The sequence below is a fragment of the Myotis yumanensis genome, unplaced genomic scaffold (assembly GCF_028538775.1).
Source record: "Myotis yumanensis isolate MYYU_CA2020_CCGP unplaced genomic scaffold, mMyoYum1.0.hap1 SCAF_4, whole genome shotgun sequence".
Taxonomy (NCBI): Eukaryota; Metazoa; Chordata; class Mammalia; order Chiroptera; family Vespertilionidae; genus Myotis; species Myotis yumanensis.
In genome coordinates, this window is record NW_027223755.1 from 10,441,582 (window position 1) to 10,466,218 (window position 24,637).

A 24,637-nucleotide genomic window follows, 5' to 3' on the forward strand; every position below is an offset into this window, starting at 1 on the left:
GCTGTCAACAGGCTCTGGCAGGTTGTCTTGTAGGATTTCAGATATTGCCATATTCGGAAGCTCTTCAATCAGTCATCTCATTGTGGTTTCTTTATGGCCCTGTCTTGATGATCAGTTCAGTTTTCAAATAATTTGCCAAGGGAAAATCTTTCTTCTTGTTCTTGTCTTCCTTTCTTCATAAATCCTGCTTCTCTAATGCTTCTTAAAAATACATTTAGAAGGAGACTCAAAACCCACTTCTTGCTCCATAAAATTTCTACTGCTCTAAGCCATGTCTAACATACATATCCTGTATGCTTGTAATGAAAAATCCCCTCCCCTCCCAAAATGTCCTAACTCTCAGATTTCACTCTCATGCCACTAAGCCTTGATTAAGACATATGTTCACAGGAAAAGTCTGTTTCATCCTAGGAAGTTTTCATCTTAGGCCTAGGTACCTTCCTCTGTCACTAAGGTATTTGGTAAGAAGAGCTACCTCACTACCCGTGGCAGTGAGCTTCAGCAGGGAGAACCAAAAGCAGACAAAGCTGTTGCAAAGGAAAACTACACGAGGTTAGAAGGAGAAAACTCACTGCAAACAGAATTAGCCCAACTTGTGTGTATTGGGCAAATAAGTTGGGGAATATTTGACTCTTCAAAATACAAAAATAAATGTCAATATGAGAAATGTTAAAAATAATTCACTTGGGAATAACTTATCACAATTGGACAATTTCTGGGTGCATAGAATAAAGAATTATTTTTTCTTCAGCCTATTGATGCTATATCAATAATCTTTGATTTGATCCTTTTGAAACATGCTGTCATGATCATATGTCCACATTTTAGCCAACCCGCTTACTGTAAAAGTTCACTCTCACACCTCTCTATCAATTACTTCCTATTTTGTATTATTTTTTTCTCTTCCCCTAATGTTAGCCAATTAGAATAATGAGGGCAAACGGTTATATATATATATATGTATATATATACACACACACACACACACACACACACACACACACACATCTGGCCCCTCCATTTAACATCCTGTTTTATCTTTTATGCTTTGTTGGAAATAATGGTGAAAGGTGGGCAGGGATACCTCCTTGTTTATATTTTCAAAGTAAATAAAAAAGCCTACATTTTGTACATATGTGACATCTGAAATAGCTCAGACATGCAACATTAAGGAAATCATTGTTTCTTAGCTTCATGTTTAATTGTCAGAGCCAGGACAGGAGGTGAAGAAAGAAGGCAGGACTTGCATGGGCTGACGCTGTTTAAGGGACTGGGCCGGAGCAGGTATGGCTTTCATTATATGTAAGTGAATTAGTCTGTTTCCTTTAAACAGGAGAGATTAACAAGCCACCATGGGCCTGCTGTGGGATTCTGACACTTTTAGTGGCTTGTGACATATGATTTGTGAATATCAATTTGCCTTCAAAAGTATAAAGCAAATCTACTATTAGCATGAGGTATGCCAAAAGTTGATTCTAGGCTAGTTTGGTTGAAATTCATTAGGAAAGACATTTGCTAAGATGAGAGAAATCTTTCATTTGATTAGATATTTTGGATCATTTTTAGGTTCTCCTTTGGGCTTAAAAATGGCTACATGTAGATGTGGGAGTTTACTATGAATGGCTTTAATACTTCAGGTCTTGAATTTAGGTACTATGGGGACATTAAATAAAAGAGAAAAGATCAGCAATTCTAAGTAAACTCTTTTAAAACTTTGCTTTCTTGGTGAAAGAGTAGGTCTTTGGTCAGTTTGGTATCCCGAACTGCAAGAAAACAGAATAAATATTTTCTCCTCATGTGTGATTAGGTCAAAAGTATCATCTTTGATATTAAATAAATGACAGTTTTAAGTTGAAAAATATTGATGAGAAACTTTATTTTAAAATATGTCCAGTTTTTCATTCTTTAAAGAGGTTACTACTGGAAAAGCAAATATGTTTTTATCTATTTGTTTGTTGTTTGTTGTTGTTGTTGTTTTGTCATTGGGAGTATCAAGACAAAAGTGATCAGGAGACAGAATTTTTACAGCTTCAAATACAAATTTGTAAAGGGCAAGAAGTGATATTCCTTGGTCTTTATGTAGGAAAAGTTGAGTGAAGAAAGCATAGAATACTACATAAGCTCCTCCAGCTATAACATTTAATTTGCTGATGTACCATAGTGCCCAGTTTGCCTCTGACTAAAGGATTTCAAATTAGACCTGCTGTATATTTTACCTTCCTGAAGGGCACGGTGTTATAGTGATTGGGTGCATGGGCCCTGAAGCCACTTGGTTCTAATCCTAGCTCTGCCACTTAGTAATGGAAGACTTCAGTTAAGTTACTCTATCTCTTAGTGGCTTCAGATGTTCCTGTCTATAAACTGGAATGACACTAGTATTCACACCCTAAGGTTGTTTGAAGATTAAATGAGTACACGTGTGAAGTGTTTAGAACTAACTAAGCATGCAATACCATTAGCTGTTATTAGGATTTTATCCCATTCTAAAAATGTCACTGAAACAGTATCTAAAACCATGGAGCTAGATATCAATAGTTGAGACTCTTCACCCAGTTTAAATTAATCATTCAATTGCCTAAAACAAACCATGTTGTATTGTTTTTAAAAATAAAATAAACGTTACTTGTTTATTCAATGGATTCTGTCAATATCCAAAATGATAAACAATGGCACACAAAGAACCCATATGGTGGTTAAAACTGAACTACCTCAAAACATGTTTCATGATCAACAGAGAAAAACAAGGATCTGTTATGTAGTTAATCTAAAAGATTGTAGGAATATTACTAAATGTTTCAATATGAAATTAGAGTGGATTTAATAATATAACTTTCCAAGTTCTAATTTTTCTTCTTCTAGTATCAGTTCTACTGCATTACAGAATGTCACTGTTACTGGTTGAAAACTTTGTTAATTCAGTTAAAGGGCCAGTCACTAAATAAGGACATGGAATGGTAGGAGAGTCTAGAACAGCATTCTTTTATTCTGTAATCATTGTCACCAAAAGGAAAAATAATATGACAATTGATGGATGGCATTTTTCTGGTGAACAAAATCAGTAGTGTTCAATTTCAGGTTTCTTAATAGTTGAAATAATTTGATGTATTCTTTGGAGCACAAAGCATTAGGGCAGAATGCCTCTGGCCAAACGCCTTGTATAGCACAACAGGATATAACAAATAATTTCAAACCCCGTGAAGTCTTCTTGGATTGTGAAATACCCTATCACTCCACATTAGGTTGGCTAGTACACTAACCATGTCAGACTAATAAATTGCAGGCAATGGCAGTGCTTACATACTGCTAAGCTCAGCTGAACAGAGTCTGATTAATCTTATTAAATGACTTTGAAGCCTTCTGTACAAAGAAGAAATATATGTACAAAACACACAGAGAAAAAAAGATGCACCAGAGAGTGTGCTAAGTGTTTTCAATCTTTATTAACATTTCCTGATCCATATTCCCTGTGACTTTGCAGGAGACATTCCCTGAGTTACATGGGCTGAGGTGTCCTTTGTAGGCATAAAGAAATGTCACTGCCTGGCCGGCGTGGCTCAGGGGTTGACCATCGTCCTATAAACCAGAAGGTCACAGTTCAATTCTTGGTCAGGGCACATGCGGGCTCCATCCCCTGTGTGGGACATGCAGGAGGCAGCTGATCAATGATTCTCTCTCATCATTGATGTTTCTATCTCTTTCTCCCCTTCTCCCTTCCTCTCTGAAATCAATATATATGAGTGTGTGTGTGTGTGTGTAAACAAAAAAGTAAAGGAATGTCACTGACACCAGAAGGGGCCTCTAATTTGCATATTCATGGTACACTGCAGGTGGACATGGTCACAGCTTTACTGTAAGGCTGGTCCCAATACCTGACCAAAGGGTCATTTACAGGAACTGAAACAAAAACTAATTTCCACAACTGAAAGCAAGAATTCCTCACACTAAAGAGGAATGTCTCTCAATAACAGATAGGACATTAAAGAACTGCTTGAGTTCAAAAGACTGTTCCCAAATAAACTCAAGAATCTCATCAATATTCCCTTTTCTGCATTTGCAGCTTTGGAAACCATGCCACAAACTCGAGTGCTCACTTGGAGGGCCAGGTTCCTGCCAACACTCTTGGGATTAGAGGCGTTTATACACAAATTCCTGTGGCTTTAAAAAAAAAAAAGTAGGGAGGAGCCCTAAATCTCTACAAGTTTGTTTACACCATTGTCATTCAGTGTAGCATCCCAGCCCTTCCTCGTAAACAGCAGTGGAAGTGCACTGGAAGTGCACTGGACATGGTGACCAACGGCCAGCTTTTGGGGACACCCCCTCTTCCAGCCCCTCTCCCCAGATTTAGCATATTTACAATAGTGACTTGAAGACTGACCTAATCTCAGATGTATTGGAAAACCTCCCACCAACCAAGGAGTATTTAAATATTAGCATGTGTTTTAACTTTCAAAATGACTTCCTCTTTATAAAATATCTGGCAGTTTCTCCTTTGCCAGAATATGTGAAAAATGGCAAATCTGCAAACACGGACTGTAAGAAAGTCATTCTGCCAAATTCTTCAGAGTATCTGGAACTCAAAACACCTTTGGCCTTTCATCCCCTCACATCCACACTTAGCTTAGTGACAGCCTTAATTTTATTATTTCTTAGAGGTTTGTTGAGATTAAGAAATGCTTGGAGTGGTTATTAAAGTTCAGATTTCTGTGCATGCACCTCTTACCCACCCTGGGCAGTATTTCTGAATAGGACTCTTATCATTTGTATTTTGGGCAAACACCCTAGTTATTCTGATCGTGGGGTCTATAGGCCCAAATTTGAGAAATACCTCTCATTGGGTGTTATCAGCTCTTTCAAATCTGGCCTCTTTCTCCATTTGCTTCAAGCTCCTTTTCTTTCTTTCTTTTTAAAAAAATATATTTTGTTGATTTTTTGAAGAGAGGAAGGGAGAGGGACAGAGAGTCAGAAACATCGATGAGAGAGAAACATCCATTCAGCTGCCTCCTGCACACCCCCCACTGGGGATGTGCCCGCAACCAAGGTACATGCCCTTGACCGGAATTGAACCCGGGACCCTTCAGTCCACAGGCCGACACTTTATCCACTGAGCCAAACCGGTCAGGGCAAGGCCCTTTTCTAAGTACTTGTTAGAGGAAGCTTATTTTTATTAAGAGAAATGGGTAGGGGCTCGATCTTAAATAGAATGTCTTGGTAGCCATTCGATTGCTAGGAGAGTTTCAAAAGCCTCCTGTACATTTGCATGGACCTAAGCTATTTGCCTGGTCTCAGAGCACAGAAGTAGAAATCTTTGAATGACACCAGGGCTGGTGGATTGATCCGTAGCTCTAGCTTGCTCACTGTGCTCCAGCTAATCCCGGGTCAACCTTTCAACCTCATTCCTTGCAGCAAAGCACTATTCCTGATCTCACCCACTTTCCCAGTATCACCACCGTTACCTCTCTTCTCAAATTAGCATGCCCGGCACTCCGTTAACAATGAATGTTAAAGAGGAAAAGAGTGAGCTCATAACACTAAATGAGGAGATGCGACTGTCAGCCTCAGCTTGGACAGTGCCCCATTACTAAGACAATGCAAAACATTCATCTACTGTCTACAACTTCATAGACCCTGTTGGTGCGAGAAACTAATTTTCTGTAAGAGGAAATGCCAGTTTTAGAATCATGCTTTTTTCCCCCAGGGTTTAAAATTCAAGTGATATAAATAGCCATGATAATAAATTTTGAGAGAGTTGCACTATTATGGAAACATTTTTAGATGCGAGAAGCTGAACCGTAGGATGCTATGTGAATTTTATCCATAGTGAAAGGGGATAGATGAGACAGGGTTTCAAGGAAAGCAACAAATGCCCACCACCTTCAACATATTTAAACACTGAAATACTTCAGAGAGGGCACTCACATTTTAGTTGTACTATTACCCACTTATTAAATTGAGCTTCTATCACCCTTAACTATAGAGAATCCTCTTTAGGTTGGAAAGGTTCTTATGGGTTCAGCATGCAATTTCAGGGGATTGGTTCTTGGACCAATGAGGAGAAAGAGAACAACTCCCCCTAATCCAGATTGAATTTATGACCCAATGAAAAAACAGACCACCTATCTAGCCAGGTTCTGCATAAACAAAGTCATTGCTTTGTTCTTGTAGTGCCCAGAAGTCAAGGTACTATGTGCAAAATGCACAATGCTTTTAAACAATGTTTTACAGGTAGTCATTTAAACTTAAAATGTAGACCAAACTAAAATGTGAAGTTCTATTATGAGCCTGATACTCTGCTAGATATCTCCACATAAATTATTCTAATCTTCATTCATCAGACGAAGACTCAGAAGCACAGAGAGCTCTCAATCACACAATTCATAAGAGGTGGGTAAAGTGTTTGAACTTTATCCCTGCTTCATGCTTTCTATATAAGATACTGTTTTGGCAGATTATCCTTAATTTGGACCACATAAAGCTGTCATGCATTATGGTATTAGTTTCCTATGGCTGCTATAACAAATGACCCCAAAGTTGTTGGCTTAAAACAACAGAAATTTAGTCTTTCATGTCCTGGAAGCCAGAAGTCCACTGGACTGAAATAAAGATGTCAGGGTCTGAGGGGAGAAATCAGTCCTTGCCTCTTGGAACACATTCCTTGACTCAGGAGTCTTCTTCTGTCCTCAAAACCAGAACAATATAGCATCTTCAAATCTCTCTCTCTGCTTCCATCATCAAATTACCCTCTGTCTCCTGTGTGTATGTCTAGACTTCCACTACCTCTATCCTATAAAGACATTTGTGGTGGTATTTGGGGCTCATTTGTATAATCTAGGATAATATCTTTATCTCAAAATCTTTAACTTAATCCCAAATGGAAAACTTAACTATATAATGTTTTATATAGTATAAATTTACTATAGAACATTCACAGGTTCCAGGGTTTAGACCTGATATCTTTGGATATTCATTATTCATCATACTATGGTCTGTCTTCACATCCATCCCATATTAAAATACATTCAGCCCATTCCAAAAAGTTACCACACATTACAGCATACACTCCAGTCCAAAATCTCATTTAAATAGCATCAGTTCAAAAATCCCAAATCTCATCATCTAAATAATCTAAATCAGGTATGGATGAGACTCTGGCTAAGAATCATCTTGAGGTAAAACTTTTCTATTCTGTATCTGTAAAACTATAAAATAAGGTATCTGTTATAAAACACAATGGTAGGATAGGCATAGTACAGCAATTACAGACATTCCCATCACAAAAAAGGGGGAAATGGAAGGAAGAAAAGCCTCTCCGGTCTCAACCAATTTCAAAATCCAGCAGGACAAATTCAATTATGTTTCAAGGCCTGGTAACGGTCTGATGTGGTCCTATTCTCTGCCTCTGCACTTGTGGTTCTTCCCTCTGGGCCCAAGGTTCTGCAGTCACCATCATCCTTCCTTTTGCTTGAAAGCTCCATGTGTCTGCAGCTGAAGAGTTTTACCAGCCTATAGAATTTTGGGAATCTGGCATCTTTCTTTCATTTTGTTCTAACTCTGTCTCTTTCAGTCTGAGCCAGCAGTGTTTCTACTGATATAACATTCTAAAGAAGCTTGTGGTTCTCCTGTGTATAGCACAGGCCTTCAGGTCAGTAGACAAGAGGGTCCTCCTGAGATCTTTCTTGGATAATCTCTATTCCTAGCCTTTGTTGAGATGGCAGAGGGAACCTATCTGTCACATGCCTAATCTCTGCAGCACTAGCATAAGGCCATGCAGCCACAGCCCTGGCCTTTTCTTTAGAGCTCTTTCCTAATAGTACTCCTCCCACTGTGCCTCTTTGGTAATCTGGATAGCCTGAGAATTTCCCAAATGATCCAGTGCTGGTTCTATTTTGTTTAACACTTCTTTCTCCACTTTACCTCTTTCCTCTCAAGTTTTACTCTAAGCTACTAGAAGAAATTAGCCTTCATCATCCATCAAATCTCATCAGCTAAATTTCCAAGTTCATCACTTCCAAGTTCTGTTTTCCACACAACCATAAGACACAGTTCAGCTGCGTGTCTGCCACATTGTGACAGGGATTGCATTTCTTCTAGTTTCCAATAACATGCTCTCTATTCCCTCTCACCAGAAGCATGTTTAATATTCACATTTCTGCCAACATTCTGTTTATGACGCTGTATGTATTCTCTAAGAGGACATAGGCTTTTTCTCCTGTGCTCTTCACTTCCTTCCGAGCCCTCAGCAGAGTGCCTTCAATGTCCTTATTCCTACCGGAAGTCTGGTGAAGGCAATCCAGGCCTTTTCTATCATGTTCCTCAAAATTCTTCCAGCCTCTGCCCATTGTCCAATTCCAAAGCCACTTCCACATTTTTAGGTACTTGTTACAGCAGCACCCCACTTTGAGTATCACAGTCTATATTAGTTCCCTTTGGCTGCTATAACAAATTACCACAAAGTTGGTATATTAAAGTAACAGAAATTTATTCTCTCACAGAAGCCCAATATCAGTTTCACTGGATCCAAATCAAGGCGACAATAGGGCCAAGTTCCTTCCATTGTTTCTCTCCGCTGCCAGCTTCTAGAGCCCCATTCCATGGCTCATGGCTCCTGCATCTGTCTTAAAAGCCACAGCATTGCATCTATGAATCTCTCTTGCTCTGCTTCCCTTATCAAATCGCTTTCTGCCTTCTTTGTGTAGTTAGTCTTTCTCTGTATCTCATATAACAAGAACAAGTGATAGCATTCAGGGCCTACCTGGATAACTCAGGATAACCTCCTCATCTCAAGACCCTTAATTTGATCACATCTAGAAAAAATGGACCATATAAAGTAACATTTACAGGCTCCAGGGATTAGGGCCTGATATCAGTATACTATATTCATTATCTCCTAGTAGGTGTACTCCTGGAATCTTGTCCTTAATCTAGAAAATGAGTATATTGAACTCATTTCCTAGATTAAGTCTGTGAGGGTAAGATAAAGACCTGCCTAGGATCGCACAGCAAATGTTTCAACACAGCGAAGACTGAACCATATCCCTTTACTCCCACTCTTTGCAGCTCATTATTCTTCTTCTCTAAACGAATTACCAAGAATCGCTCATTTCTTAATTGTTACCAAATTACCCCAGAACCCAAATATAACTCTGAAACCATAAATAACTATCTCACAGCCAGCATCAATTTTAAAAAGGAGTCAAGTCGTCATTTATCTCCATGAACAGAGCCAATAGTAACCTTAGGCAAGTTAGAGAAACAAGGGAAACAATCCATTGCAAGGATTACGCAATATTTCCATTCACCAGAGCGTATGAAATGAAGCACTTCACGTTCACTTGAGTAATGATGGCCCTAACTCATTTTCTAAGTTCTCAGAATTGTGGAACTTAGAACTGAATGGAGGTTGTAAGACATACTTAACTTCAGTCACACTTTTTCAGGTAGGTAGTGTATTTAATCACACTTTCCAGACCAGGTGAAAAAACTGAAGATAGTCTAGATGACCTGTGTCAAGGACATGCAGTTATAAAGAACAACGTACTGGATAAATACATAGAGAGGAGGCATTATATGCCAGGCAGTGTATTGAAGGCTTGTATGCAAAGATCAATGTGATAAATCCAGTCTTTACCCTTAACAAGCTTTCTGTGTGTAAGGAAACTGCACTGGGAAATTAATCAAATGTGAGAATATGTTAACATATTAGATACAGGTGTTGGGGAGCATAGGTCTTGTGGGACAGTAGAATGGTCAGGAAGGCTTTCTAGAGATGACATCTAAGTGACACCTGAAAGGAAGGAATATTGGGGACGATGAGGGCAGGAACATCACTCCAGCCAGATCTAGTCGTGTGGCAAAGGCCACACACGAAGGAGAGGCACATCCTGGAGCTAAAATCAACTCAGTGTGTCTGTAATGGGGAGTGTCATAGACATGAGGCGGCAGGGGGTCGGTAGGGAACAAATCATATGGGCCTTACATCACAGGCAAAAAAATGTAGCTATTATTCCGAAGACTTTGGGAAGACATTCAAGTATTTAATAGGAAACCAGCCTGTGTAGATTTGTGCCTTATGCAGACCAGACTGGCTGAGACTAGGGTGAATTTGTAATGGGATATTTTGAGAGGGAATAGGAGGCTGTTAATAATATGCTAGAACAAGAGGTGCACACTGAGACTGTCCCAGGCACACCAGGACAGAGGGTTTGCCAGCTAAGACTGGCCTGGGTGGGAATCCCGACTCACTCACGCTGACTATATGTATATACCTGCAGTTGGCACCAGAACTGGTAGGCTCAATTTTCTCATCCACATACAGTATGGTGGTAACAATGATTATTTTACCCATTTCACATATTTTTTTTTCTGACAACCAACTGATGAAAACATTAAAGTGCTTTATAAACTATAAAATAGAGTAAGGTGCTAGAACATCAATTTTCTGTCTAAATGTTTTGGTTAGCCCTTGACTTAGATATCTTTTCAGCAAATGGTATAATTACAAACAACACAGTAGTCATGGCCTAAATCAGTAAACAGAGCTAACACGTCTGTGCTCTTAACATGTGCCAGGCCCCACATGGGACTCTACATTTATAGTCTCATGTGCAAATTTACACCCCCCCCCCTTTCCAAAAGTGATTGAGTGGGGGAGGTAATATTGTCCTCACTTAACAGGTGCCAAGACCAGGGCCTAGGGAAGAGTTTGTCCAAAGCCACACGGTGTTAGAACCCAGCTTCTGCATCGAGAAGTTTGTCTCCAAAGCTCTAGGTTTGAACAGGGGATGCAGTTGCATAGCAGGCTGTCTGTATCCTGCTCCCACTCTTTTAAAAAAATAAGTCCTTAAGTCTACTCTTTTGCAAGATAAAGAGCTGTAGTGGACTTCGTTTCTTTTTCTACTCACCTAAACCAAGTAAATCTGAGACACTTTAGAACAAGAATGACAAGAAAAAGTACACACCGGGAGCAGGTAACTGAAGCCTCAGTAGTTCCCTTTGGAAACCTGCTGTGCAGGGCCAGACCTCTTCCCAGTGAGAGGTGTGTGTGTGTGTGTGTGTGTGTGTGTGTGTGTGTGTGTGTGTGTTTAACTTCTGCAGTAGGAACTCTTTTACATTTTAAATTTATGACCATTTAGCAAATCAGGGATGCTAAAGATGATAGTATATCAGAGCTATTTTTCAAGCTTCACATATAAAATGAGTTTTTTTGTTGTTGTTTTGCCAATCAAAGTACAATTTAAATATATTTAGGTTACATCAATTGTATTGCATTTCATATTCTTTTCAAATATTCCTCTGCTTTTTCTCTTTTTATTTTTTATTCTTTATTTCAAAAAGCAAAATAAATAAACAAGGCTGATTTTAAGTGCTAACCGTGTTCATGCAATATTTTAGCGCCCCAAAAATCAAGTTGTCAAACCTACAGTTTTTTACATGATTGGCTCCCATGTGACAGCACCTGCCACTGTACTTTGCTTTTTACTTCGTAAGCTACCCCCAGGTTGGGAAATTCTGCTCCATCCGGTGGCCTGCCTGCTGTTTCCTGAAAACGTCGCTGAAGCTTCTGTGCTTTCTGAAAGGATATTCTGACTCCTCCCTTCTTATCAGAGTCTATGTCTCGCTGAAGCCCCTTATCCTCAGCGTGACCCTCCTCCCGTCATCTCCCCTCCCTCCCTGCAGGCTGCTGTCTTCTGCTCTGCTTCTCTGGCCTTTAGTGTAAATGCCTCTATCATCTCCCAGCTCCCTGGGAAGTTCTCCTGTCTCCGTCTCTGGTTTGCAAACTCTTGGAGGGCCTGGGCTGAAATGAGAAATAAGACACTTAACTGCCGCATTTACTGAAAGCGGAGCAACTGTGATAATCCTGCTTCAAAACCATATTGTAACTTGAAATATTAGATTTCTTCTGCAGTATTTTAAAATGGAATCACTTTTCCTTTTATGCAATCATCCGTCGTCTCCCAACCTCCACAGTTACCTGCTTTGCGCTTATTTTTATTGTTCCTTTCTTTTGTTCTCTTCTATAGCTGTATCCTTGAACACATTTGTATCTTCTTTATTTCCAGCTCTTCACTCTCTCCTCAGGTGACTTTCAATATTCAAACATCTTCTACCAGCCTCTTAATGAACCAGACTTCTCTTTCCTCAGAACTTCAGAATGCTATAAACACTGCGATTACAAATCTTCAATAACTTCAGAAGTTCTAATAGTTCCCTTTCTAAAATATGCCAGCTGTGCGCCTCATTCCTGCCGCTTTCTTCAATCCCAATATGTGTAATCCCTGCTTCAAGTCATGCCGTTGCTTTTCTGGTGCTTTCCTTTAGTAGTTGTTTTTTTTTATAGCAGCCACTTCGTGGGGGCTTATTATGCGCTGGGCACCATTAAGCTATTACACGCATTAACTCGACTCCTTCGAACTTTCCCCCCAGCCCCAGGCTCATTCTGCCTCTTCTGTACCTTTGGGGGCGACATCAAACTCGCCCCATGCAGTTCCCACCTCCCGTCTCCTCCTTCCAAAGGTTTCTCTAGCCGTGCAGTTTGGAGCAGTTCCCAATTGTTTTCTTAGGGAACCCTACCTGTTTCTCCATAGCATTTATCCCCAATTCCCATCATGCATCTTTTTGTGTACTTGCTGATTTTTGACACTGTAGGAAAGCTCTGTGGGGGCAAAGGCAGCATTGCTTTCAGCACTGCATGTAAGTGTCACAGTATCTGGCACGAAGCAGGCACTCAATACATTTCTGTTGAATGAATGAATGGCCTTACTCAATCTTTTCCATGTAGGAAAGAGGTAGGTACCATGAATATCCTTGTTTTACCAATGACACTTTGCCCATATACTACACAATTGTCTGGCAGTTTGGAGCCTCAGATGCACCGACTTTTGTTTCTTCAAAGCTCCCTTTCAACCCAGGTTCAGTCTTGTGATCCCTTTTGATGAAAGTCCACACTTCAGCTCCTCCACCCGCCCACCTCTGGCAGGAGCTGGGACTTCACTGTCCTTACTCCGAAATCCCTCGCCTGGGATTACTCCAGTGGGATTCATTTTAGATCACAGGTTCTCATTTCAGTTCATTTAACAGCCACTCACACGCCAGGGCTTGGGTTATATTTCCCTCACACCTTTCTTGTCATGTCAGCCCCGGTGCAGTGCTACTCATTAGCTTGAGTTCTTTCCTGGGAGTTCAAAACCCTTGTCTTCATCACTCCCGCCCAGCCTCTCCTCCTCCTCCACAGACTGTCTAGTAGTAGATGCTCTGGGCCTCTTCTGCTCTGCCTCTGGCTCCCAACATTCTAATAACATGCCCTTCCCCATCTCTCTTGCTTCAGCTCTAAAGCACTTTCGTAGATTTGTTCATCAAGTTTTTACACCGTAATCTGACTAACATCCCTAGCACTTTTTTCCCATATTTGTGGAATCCTATCCTTCCACAGAGGTATCCCCAAAGGCCCTAAAAACCTGATTTACTACAATGGCAATGGCTATTACTAATAACGTTGTAAACAAATTTCACTAGAGATCATAAATAGTATGTAACTTAACATCCATGTGTTACCATTTTCTCCGTGTCTCAGAATACTTTTTCTTTGAATAATTCTATCAATAAACCAAAGCTATTGATAGCTATCGATAGCTTTATATAATTTGAAACCAAGGGTAGAAAGAAGCTTGGCTTTTAATTATTATCACAGTAACAACCAATGTAACATATGTAAATAGTCAGCTTCTACATATAATACAAATAATTCAGCAGTGCCAAGAGTTCTTCCTTGAAAGATGTGAACACAGGTAGGTGATTAATTCAAATTCTAACTGCTGTCGGTGTCTTGATACCTTTCTAATAAAGATATGTAAATTTCTGTATTGGGTCAGCCCTGAGTGCCCATGCATGTATCTTTTCAACTTTTCTCCTTTTAGCAGGGTTGTACAGAGAAGCTTTATAATCTACATGAGATTCTGGAAGTTGGAAATATTAAAGACCTCTAAATTAGCATTCATCTTCTGCGAAATACATGATGACTAAAATAGAAGAGGAGTAACTGTCTGATTTCCTAAACCATCTTCACTTTCTCTCTCTTATAGGAGTCTAAGCAAAGGCAAAAAGATAAGGACATTGACAAAGTAGCTGGTAAGTGTTGCCTGTACTAAAACAACTTGAAAGAAAGTGGACCTGCAGGGAGAGTTATTGGGAACGAAATAGTTAACCTGGGGGAAAAATGCAGAGTGATGACTTAGTAACCAGCCAGCCAGCATCCACTCTCAGAAGGTGCTTGCTGTGGGCTGTGGACTTCACTGGAGGGCAATGCTGGCTGTAAGACACTGGCCGGTGCGCTGGGAGAAGGGAGAAGTCACGGAGATTCAAAATGAACAGAGGTTCCTGTTTGAGTCTATTGAACTTACATTACTGAAGACTGTTGGGCTTGAATATTAACTATGTTGGACGCTACACATCCAAACACGGCTAGGCCACTGGCTCTCACTGTAACATGGGATGCTAAGCAATGATAACTTTTCCTGGCCTCAATGGGTTTAGAAGCCAGGGAAAATAGGGGTGGGGGAGGAAATGGAGAAGAAAAAGAATGGAGTGGTGAAGGGGTGATAAAGTGTCAGGAATTCAGGATGCCTTGGAGGTAGGGTTGTCACAGATGGTCGATATTTTAGAAGTAAAACTGCCTCAAGACAGAAGTATCAGTCAGAAGTTGATGGGTCTTGAATATGTCAAGTTATCCTCAAACAAGGCAGTGCCTCAAAAAAGTTTAAGGGTAGCCCTGGCTGGTGTGGCTCAGTTGGTTGGAGCTTTGTCCTGTGCACGGAAGCATCACGGGTTTGATTCCCTGTCAGCACACATACCCAGGTTGTGGGTTCATCTCTGGTCTGGGGCTCATATGGGAGGCAACTAATGGATGTTTCTCACATTGATGTTTCTTTCTCTCTCTCTCTCTCTCTCTCTCTCTCTCTCTCTCTCTCATCAATGAAAACATATCCTTGGGTGAGGATTAAAGATAAATAAATAAAAACACATTAAAAATGTTAAGGATGAACTAATATGTATGTTTTTCAGTAAAGCATGTAAACTCAAGGTCCTTGAGTGAAAATAATGATTATAGAAAAATACCATTTAAAAAATGTTCTTAATTTTGTAAGGTTAACTATTACTATTTAGATCTATGTTGCAGTTAAACCAGACTGTTCACAATTAAGTAGTTTAATTGTTAGGATTACTTGAAGTTGGGGATATACGACTTAATACTTTACCTCCTCTATTCTGATGAACTAAATGATTCATTAATATCTCCATGTCATTACTCATTGTAGGAAGCATGCCAGACATTCAAAAATTCCTCATTAATGATAACACACATACTGACAGATTAGATATAGGTGAAGTTGGACAGATTTAGGGTGAAGAATTATTAGGCGAGCTATAAAACGAGGCCATGCTCTAGAGCTGGCACTATGGATCTATCAGATGGTAATTGGATGCACGTGTGAGCAGCAGTAAAAAGTCACTGTCCAGTTGTCCACCTTACATGGGAATCTACTCTGTGTGTCGTCTTTGATTTATTGTTCCAATTAGAACACAATGTTCAAAGAAAGAACACAACTGACCTGATTTAAAAGCCAGGGAGCCTTGAAGATCATTATTTTGTGGGTAACCTGGCTCCCTTTTAGATATCTTGAAACTTTCTATTTGTGTAAAATCCATACTAATTAAATACTTGGTTTGAAACGGATTCTGTAAAGCATCAACATTTTGTATTCGTTAATTCAGTATCAGAGTGTTGGAGGTGGCTTCCTAAGATGTAGCTATATTTTCTTTCATGAATATTAAAGGCACATTGCTAGGTCATTCTTTGTTATACTGACTGACAGACAGGGGTAAAAGTAACAGGCAGTGAAAAAAAAAGAGTGCCAATTATGAAAAGTAAACATTTTTAATCTGCAAGCCCAAGTAACAAACACTATTGGTCAAAAGGCAAACGCAAACAACCTTAAGTCATTGCAATATACCATGAAAATGATGGTACTTCTGCAGAAAGGACTTGAGACAAAATGAGGCTCATTACTTTTTCTAGACAAATAAAGCTGTATTAAAATTATATAAACACGAATCTCATGCACCATCGTACTGGAAAATTAAAAGAGAACTTTAATTTCTGGGAGGGGAATGCTAATATTTTACTGACTTACATTAAGCAAACATCAACTATTAATGCTGACAAATGTTGGAAAAGTAATACTAAAAACGTCATCTGAATTACTCTTCATTACAAAGTTCACAGAATTAATGTTAAGAGAGATTAAAATCACTTTGAACTAATACACACGCATTAATCTTCCTTCTGAAGCATAATAAAGAAATATCATTTGTACTACAATTTTGGATAAGCATATAGACGTTTAAGGCTTAGGAAAGATATAGATAGTCATAGGCAGCTCATAAATGTGAGGAACATTAGCTCCATTTCAAATGAGCTGTCAACTTTTCCCCCAACATTTTGGCTTGTGGAAAGTCGGACTTTTGGATAACAAATGAGGTTTGCCTCTGAACATTAAGGTAATTGTGCAGGAATTTAAAGTGCTCATTCATGTTCTACTATAAGTTCATTAAACACTAAAAAGAATGATCTGGAATAAGACTCTTTGCTCTAAACTGGGTAGTAAAGATGTATAAGAAATACACATACAATGGGGTTTCCTTTGTTCTATAAGACACGATTCTGTTAAATTCTGTGCTTAAACATCATTTTTGAAAAACCTGTTGGAAAGAGTGGTCCATACATTTGGGTAATAGATTATGCCAGACCTAGAATTGGTGTCTCTGAATTCTCATCCTCCAACCCTGGCATGTGATTTCTGCTGTTTTCTTGTGTTTGCTTTTTTTTTTTTTTTCCTGGTAGATGGTTATAAATCAGGTTTATGAAGAGGAAACTCTCTGTAATTGTGTATTTTTAATGGATTTATGATAAAGCCATCAAAGTGGAGGGTCCATATGGTAGGAATGCAGTAAAGGTAACAGGACCAGTGTCACGTAAACATTAAATACAGTGCCTTCCACCTTCATAAATCCTGGGTGCTGTGATTAAATGCTCCTGGTTATAAATCATGCAGCCAAACTCTAGAAACAACCACATCTTAAGTAAGACACCGGTGGAAGCCTTAAGTTGAATACTGGCTTTCTTCCCAGGAAACTGTTGTATTATTTTTAGGAGATAATATTTGAGTCCCTATTTTCCTCAACAATTATCTTCTCACTTTATTGAACTTCCTATAATAAGTTCCCATCTTGATTAAAAAGTAATTATACAAGCCTTTAATCCTAGACAGTAATCTTTCATGTTTATATGGTAAAGTGCCTTTTTGATTTGCACACTCATTTAAAAGCTTTTTCTATCTACCTACCTATTATTTATTATCTATCTATCTATCTATCTATCTACCATCTATCTATCATCTATCTATCTATCATCTATCTATCTATCTATCTATCTATCTATCTATCTATCATCTACTTATCTGTCTATCTATCTTCAGGACTCTTAAGATTTTCCTCCCTTTAGGGCAGCGGTTCTCAACCTTCCTAATGCTGCGACCCTTTAATACAGTTCCTCATGTTGTGGTGACCCCCAACCATAAAGAAAATTATTTTCGTTGCTACTTCATAACTGTAATTTTGCTACTGTTATGAATCGTAATGTAAATATCTGATATGCAGGATATATTTTCATTGTTACAAATTGAACATAATTAAAGCATAGTGATTAATCACAAAAACAATATGTAATTATATATGTGTTTTCTGATGGTCTTAGGCAACCCCTGTGAAAGGGTCGTTCGACCCCTAAAGGGTCGCGACCCACAGGTTGGCGACCCACAGGTTGAGAACCGCTGCTTTAGGGTCATATACCCAATGTTTCTGCAACAGCCCAATTTTATACTGGTATTTACAATCAAATTATTTTATTACACATGGAAGCAATTAAACATTTGGCCCTCAGCTGTAAACAATTACTACATACAATGACATTCATGGAGTTTTCTTAAGTAGTCATGTATTTCTAATGCCCTCTGTTGAAATGAGTGAGATTAATGTATGTGTATTTTGTGTACCCAGAAGCAATTATATTCCCAAATATAGTATCAAAAAAGGCATTTCACCTAGAGGATGCCCTAGCAGAGTCTGATACCAGGGAGCCACCTGCAGTGATGCCTTTGATGTAGTTCATTTCGGTTCCACCATCATTTTACTACCGTTCCTATTTCACTCTGGAGAACCGTAGGTACTCATAGCAATTACATTTTTGGGTAATTTGTTTTTTAGGGTTTTGGGGTGTCTAATTCTAATATATTGTTATCAGTGTTTTTAGTAGCAGGGTGGTAGAAAAAACAAGGAGGGATATAACCCAATAGACTTGAATTCCAGCTCTGCCAATTTCAAGTTGACGACGTTGGGTAATTTACGTTTATTCAGGCTTAGTTTTCATATTCAAAAAATGTGTGTAGTTATATTTAAATATAGGACTATTATGAGTGTTAAATGATATATAGACTTAAAGATATAGGGCACATGCTACATAGTCAGTGCATACGGATTTTTCTACTGTATCCCATACTCCTTTTCTGGAAGGGCTCATATTCCATTTTGAGAATATCCATCATTCACTGTCTCATATCTAGGGTTCATTTTCTTTACACTAGACTCCCCTTTTCTGCAAGTGACAGCCATGGGAGCAGGCCACAGCTGTTTTATTTATGTCCAGAAATAAGTCCACCAGTCCCAGTTGCAATGGTACCTAACAGCTGTATCCAGCCTTTCCAGGAGGCCAGAACTGGAGCCGAGTGGTAATGTTTCAAGGGCAAAGCTCTAGATGTAAAGACTGATAAAACAAACCTAAATGAGCCTGAGCATGTCTAGTGACAGATACACCACAGCTATTCTAAATTATTCAAGCTTTCTCAGACTTCTAACAGGAGAAACATAATTCATCTCTGCTCTCCTTCATCCTGCTATCCTAAGTGGCCAAAAAGAAAAGAAAATACCCCCCCCACCCAATTATAATTATCACCCAAATTGAGAAGAATTTCTTTAGCACATGTAATATTTTTAGAACCATCTAATTTCTGGGAACCAGCTTTGGAGGTAGAAGCTAAAATTGATTTTGCAATGCTTAAGGGTGATTTCCTTACTTCCCTTTTGTTAGCATTTTGCTGGCAACAAGCCAGTAAAACGGTTGTTTAATTATCCAGGACACCACAAACATGTAACCTCTTAGATAAGCTGTTACTGTATTTTAGCAGCCTTAACATTAGGGTCAAACGTAACAAAGAAAATTATGCTTCAAATAAGCAAACCTCAAAAGAACAGCTTTGTGTGTTGAGAATAATTAATAACTTGCTTAGGAAAATGTTACTGAAATGTGGTTTTTGGACAAGGAACTGACACTCTTCAGAGGTTAGATACCCTAATATTTAACAGGCTACCATTTGCTGGGCTGGCTGGCTGGTTACCCTGTAGGCATTGCAAAAGTTTGTTCACATATAATTATGCAACATTTAGACAATATCTTAATGATACCATGTAGTTCAGCTGAATCAGTCCAGCTGGGATTTGTAGCAGCATTCTGATTACCTGGCCACATGTGAAATTAAGGCTTTCCCAACCTCTACTTTTTCACGTGCTATGTCTTCATACAGATGTTCTTGGAAAGCCTAAATTATTTATGGCTTTATTTAACAGAGTAAGACCCGCCTCCCCTTTCATTTTCAACCACTGATTAAGACTGCATTATGATATAAGATACTTTAATTTTAACAAGGGCTATGAGTATACTTTATCATTTGGAAGAGATATTTGGACAGTTAGAATAAAACATTTCCACACTTGTTTCTATGCAATGAAGTTGTATACTTTTCTCTTTGTAGATAATTCTTTACTATAAAAATATAATTCAACCTGTACTCTGGAAATCATTTTACTAAACCATTAATCACACAGTGATCACTATTTCAGAAAATAGTCATTTAAGTTGCATAACTAAGCTAGTGTGGATTGGTCCTTGCATCACATTATAAAGACACTTAAAATATAGCAATAGCAAAATCAAGTTAGTGGAAGAAGAAGAAGAAGAAGAAGAAGAAGAAGAAGAAGAAGAAGAAGAAGAAGAAGAAGAAGGAGAAGGAGAAGAAGAAGAAGAAGAAGAAGAAGAAGAAGAAGAAGAAGAAGAAGAAGAAGAAGAAGAAGGAGAAGAAGAAGAAGAAGAAGAAGAAGAAGAAGAAGAAGAAAGTTTGCTCAAGGGTAGCACTCTAAAATTGTCTGATATTTCTTTGAGTTATCTTCCTGAAGTAACAATATGAAGAGGAATTTCAGGCCATGAATATTGTTTATTTTAACTTCTCAGCTCACTACTCAGTAACTGTTTGGACCACTTCTTCCCCCTGGTCCTACCTAGATGACAGCACAACTATTGTTTTAGAAGTCAACAAAGGAATTAAATTTTCATCAACTAAAACATGTATATATAGTTTCTAGTTAATTCAGGTAACAATTGAAAAAAAATCTTCTATCATAAGTGACATTATTCCACCTGCTCTCTATAAGTCAGAATGAAAAAATATATAGGCAATGGGCTTTTAGCATCTTAAGTATTAAACATAAAATGGAACACTTAAGAATCCTTCTACAAATATCATTTCTTGTAAACATATTGCTAATTTTAGTAAATGGAAGCAGCAGCTGAGGAGGAATAGAAGTTAATGTTGAATGTATGTGAGTCCCCAAACAAGAAAAATAAGTCTTCATTCTTGTCAATCTTTGTTTAAAAAGAAAATGCTAAGTTCTGGTTAACTATCTTTCCCATTCCTACCAGATACTTTCTGGGCCAAGGAACCTTGAAATGTATGACCCATGAATTTAAGTTAGCTGGCAAATAATGTTTCAAATTCCCAAACAACTGACACAAAAAGGTCCCTTTAAAAAGGTGACTTGAGAGTACCATTGAGATAATGCTAAATGGTCATTAAAGATGTTCAAATGTCTTTGTCTACTATCTTCAGTGTGCCATTACATAGCCTAAGGATCCTTTCAAAAGGCCATCAATAGAGGATGAATAAGTCTCACCACTTGAAAGTAACTAGGAAAGGAAGCCAACAGAGTAATCTGCTTTGCTGGACTGATTCAAGAAGAGACACAATATCCACTCTCCTCTTCTCCTTCTCCCGCCCCCTCCCAGCCCACACCCCTGCAAGAAAGAAAGAACAAGAGCTAAGGGAGGAAAGAAAGAAAGGGGGGGCGGGGAGGGAGGAAGAGAAATCCAGACATCCAGGGCATAATGTGCACTAAGGGGAAAACCTCATCCTAGCTAGGGGATAAACGACAGCCATGGAAACAGACTTATGACTTTTACTTTGAAAATAGAAGGATGACAATGGAATTTGTGTGAGGTCTGTGCGAATCCAGCCCCAGATGTTCGCAACGCTGTAGTAGTCGGGCTCTGCAATATGAGAGGTTTCAGAAGAAACAGTACAACAGGACACCACAAAGCAGCGCATATGCTATTGACAACGCAGACATGAGCATCATGTTACCCGGAGAGAAGGCAGGCCCGGGACTAATAGCGGTAGTGCCGGAAAAGCCAACTTCATGGACTGCAATCACTCAAGGCAACATGGGCGACACCCCCGCTCCGCCCCCCCCCCCCCCCCGCAAAAAAAAAAATCAAAGCCAGAAAAATGCTATCGCTCCTATCTAGAGAGGTGGTGGGGTAACGGGCTGGGGGTGGGAGCAAGGGGAATGGACTTTTCTTTCTTAAATAAAGTTTCCATAAAACCCGGATAATTGACAGCAGCTAATTCTTTTCAGCTTGAGGAAACTGTCCCAAAACTCTTCCTAAGATTGCCAGCGAAAAGAAACACAGTGTTTACTTGAGCCATTTCCAGCAGGGAGGGGAAGGGGACCTTGGGGTGAGGTAGGGCAGGGCGGTGGAGACAGAGCGGGGCATCCGTGCGCAGCAACAACTCCCGGGTGTCCACCCGGTGGTGACGAGCCCAGAGACAGGGCGTGTAGGGTGACCAGGCGTGGGGATGTGTGTGGAGGGATCCCCGCGGGGAGGGGTGAGGCAGCACAATGTATACACGGGGCGGGGGGGGGGGGGGGTTGATTTAGTGTGAAAGTATCCCACTTAATCATTTTACAGGGGTTGGGGACGTAAATATTTAGCTGGCCACATCTGGAACAGATTTCCCCCCCGCGGGTGGGGGTGGGTGACGGAGGGAGACAGCGCGCCTGGTTACTTACTGTAGGGGCAGTTCTCCTTCTTGGTCCCGCTGACCTTCCCGTTCTTCTCGATCTTGAGAAAGTACTTGGTGAAGGAGAAGAGCTTTCTCCAGCGGACATCGCCTTGGAGGTGGTTGTAGCTCCGCACATGCCTCCCCGCACTGGGAGGAGAGGAGAAGGAGGAGGACGAGGAGGAGGAGGAGGAGGAGGAGGAAGAGGAGGAGAAGGAGGAGGATGAAGAAGACGAGTTGGTGGCCTCTGGTGGCACCATGTCCTGCCCAAGGGCTTGGCAGGTGGCGGGGACGGAAGACACCAAGAAGAGCAGCAGGAAGCAGCAGCAGCAGCAGCCGGGCAGGTGGGGCGAGGCGGAGGCACCATGTGTCAGTTCCCATTTCCACATTGTACTGGAGCTCGCGGCGCTGGGAATGGGCTTATCAGAAGGAACATGCTGGAAGGGTGAGACCCGGTGCGAGGCAGGGAGACAGCTGGAGGTGGCGGCCGCCGCTTAGCTGCTTCCTCCGGGAGCGGATCTGGCCAGAACTGAATGCACCACCATCCATAACTCCTCGCAAGGGCCGCCGCCTCTCCTCGCCCCCGTCCCGGTCCCCTCGGGCTCCGCTGCCGCCGTGCGCCCCTGACGTCCCCGGGGGAAGGGTGGCCGTGGGTGGCCGCAGGAGCGCGGGTGCTCTTGGTCCCCAGCGACCTTCACTCCCCCAGGAGTTACTTTGTTCTCTTCTTCACTCCTTGCTTCACCATGTTAGATGGAAAAAAAAAAACAGTCTAAAAAAAACAGATGACAGCCGGTGAACAAAACCCACGGGGCCAAGGGGGGAGGCTGGGGAGAGCCTGCGCGCCCCGGGACGCGCCCTCGGGCCCCTGTCCGCGGAGCCCAGCCCCTAGACGGCAGCACCACGCGCGCCTCCGGGTGTCAGCGCTGGAGGCCGGCGCCCGCTCGCCTCGCCGCCGTGCTTCTCCCTCTCGCTTTCTCTTTTTGGCGGCGCCGGTGGATGGGAAGCCCGCAGAAAGTCGCTTCTTGTTCGGGGGGACGGCGGTGGTGTTTTGTTGAGCCCCGTGGCCCTCCCCCGTCCTCTGCGAAGCCGGCTTGTAAACAGGTTGAAGCCGAGTCGAAATGTCAGGGATTCTGAGCCAGAGGTGGGCTCTGCCTCTGCTGGTCAAACCTCATTTGCAGGGTGGAGAGGCAGGGGGAGGGGGTCAAGCGGCGGTGGGACATCTGAAACCCCGGGCTGCTGGGAACGCCAGCGAGAGGGCGGAGGGAGGGGGCCGAGAGTGGGGAGCCGGGCCGCGAGGGGCAGGGAGCAGCTGCCTCCGCGGGCTGGGGGTCTGGGGGGCTGCGGGTCCTCTCCCCGCGCCCCGGCCGTGCCGCCTCCGCCCGCTGCGCCTCCAGCTCTGGCTAATTGCAGCGAAGGCGCCCCTGCGCTCCCTGCGCGGGCCACCAGCCCGGCCGTGTCCTCCCTCGGGCTTTCCCAATGTTGCTGCCTTCCAGCCTGAACCAATCCCCTCCGGGGAGCCCCTTTCTCACTTGTTTTCCAGCCTAGGATTTTTTTTCCCCTTTTGGCAGCGAAGTACTTGAGAGCCACCTGGAGCCTGGTGCTTGGCTGACTTTTTCCCTCCCCCTCTGGCTCCCAGGAGGAGGGCCGGCTGGGGGAGAAAGAAGATGCTGAGGACAAACCCTCCGGACCAGCAGCGGATTGTAAACCGGTCGTCACAGCGAGCAGGGAAAAGGGAGACCTAATGAGCTTCCTGTCCTCCTCTCTGCCAGCGTCCAAGGAGGTCTCCGCGTTAATGGAGCTCTGATTTCTCCCTTCCGTTGGCGAAGTAAAGAGTTCACACGTTGGCCCTCTCCGCCTTTTAAGCTCAGGGAGATTTATCGTCACCCTTCAAAGTCTCCACTCTGGGCGCAAATGAAATCGGGGACCCCAGTGACGGACCTGTAATTGCTGAATCCCGCTTACACTTCAAAGCAAACGCACTTTATGGAGATGGCGCAGGTTTAACCACACAAGTTGGCCACGACGCCGCTGTGCTCTTTTCCATGCAATTTCCTCCACACTTTGCCATAAAGGAGCGTTTTCTTGTCTCTATCTTCAAGTTTAAAGGGCTCTGTTTTACAAGCAACTGCACGACCAGCCTCTGTCTTTCTCACACCCACCGCCCCACGACTCCCTCATCGCTAACAGAAACTTGCACGAAACCCAGGGGAACGTCCTAACCAAGTCCTCAGTTAGCAAGTCTTGGCCAAGAATTCAGTCACAAAAAGAAATACTGTGGTCCTCTGTCTCAGTCTGAGTAAGAGACAGTTCCTACGGGATCACAGCTTTAAGGATTAAAGTATGGACAGTATGCCTGGAAG

The 24,637-nt window shown here is 41.4% G+C and overlaps 1 protein-coding gene across 1 annotated transcript in view; it reads right to left on the reverse strand.

The window, feature by feature from the left end:
- Window positions 1-23,331, reverse strand: part of FGF10 (fibroblast growth factor 10) — an 83,881-nt gene extending 60,550 nt beyond the window's left edge. The window contains exon 1 of the mRNA XM_070411881.1: window positions 22,288-23,331. Within this exon, the coding sequence (XP_070267982.1) occupies window positions 22,288-22,666 (379 nt within the window). The 5' untranslated portion in view covers window positions 22,667-23,331. The remainder of the gene's footprint in view (window positions 1-22,287) is intronic.
- Window positions 23,332-24,637: the final 1,306 nt, after the last annotated feature.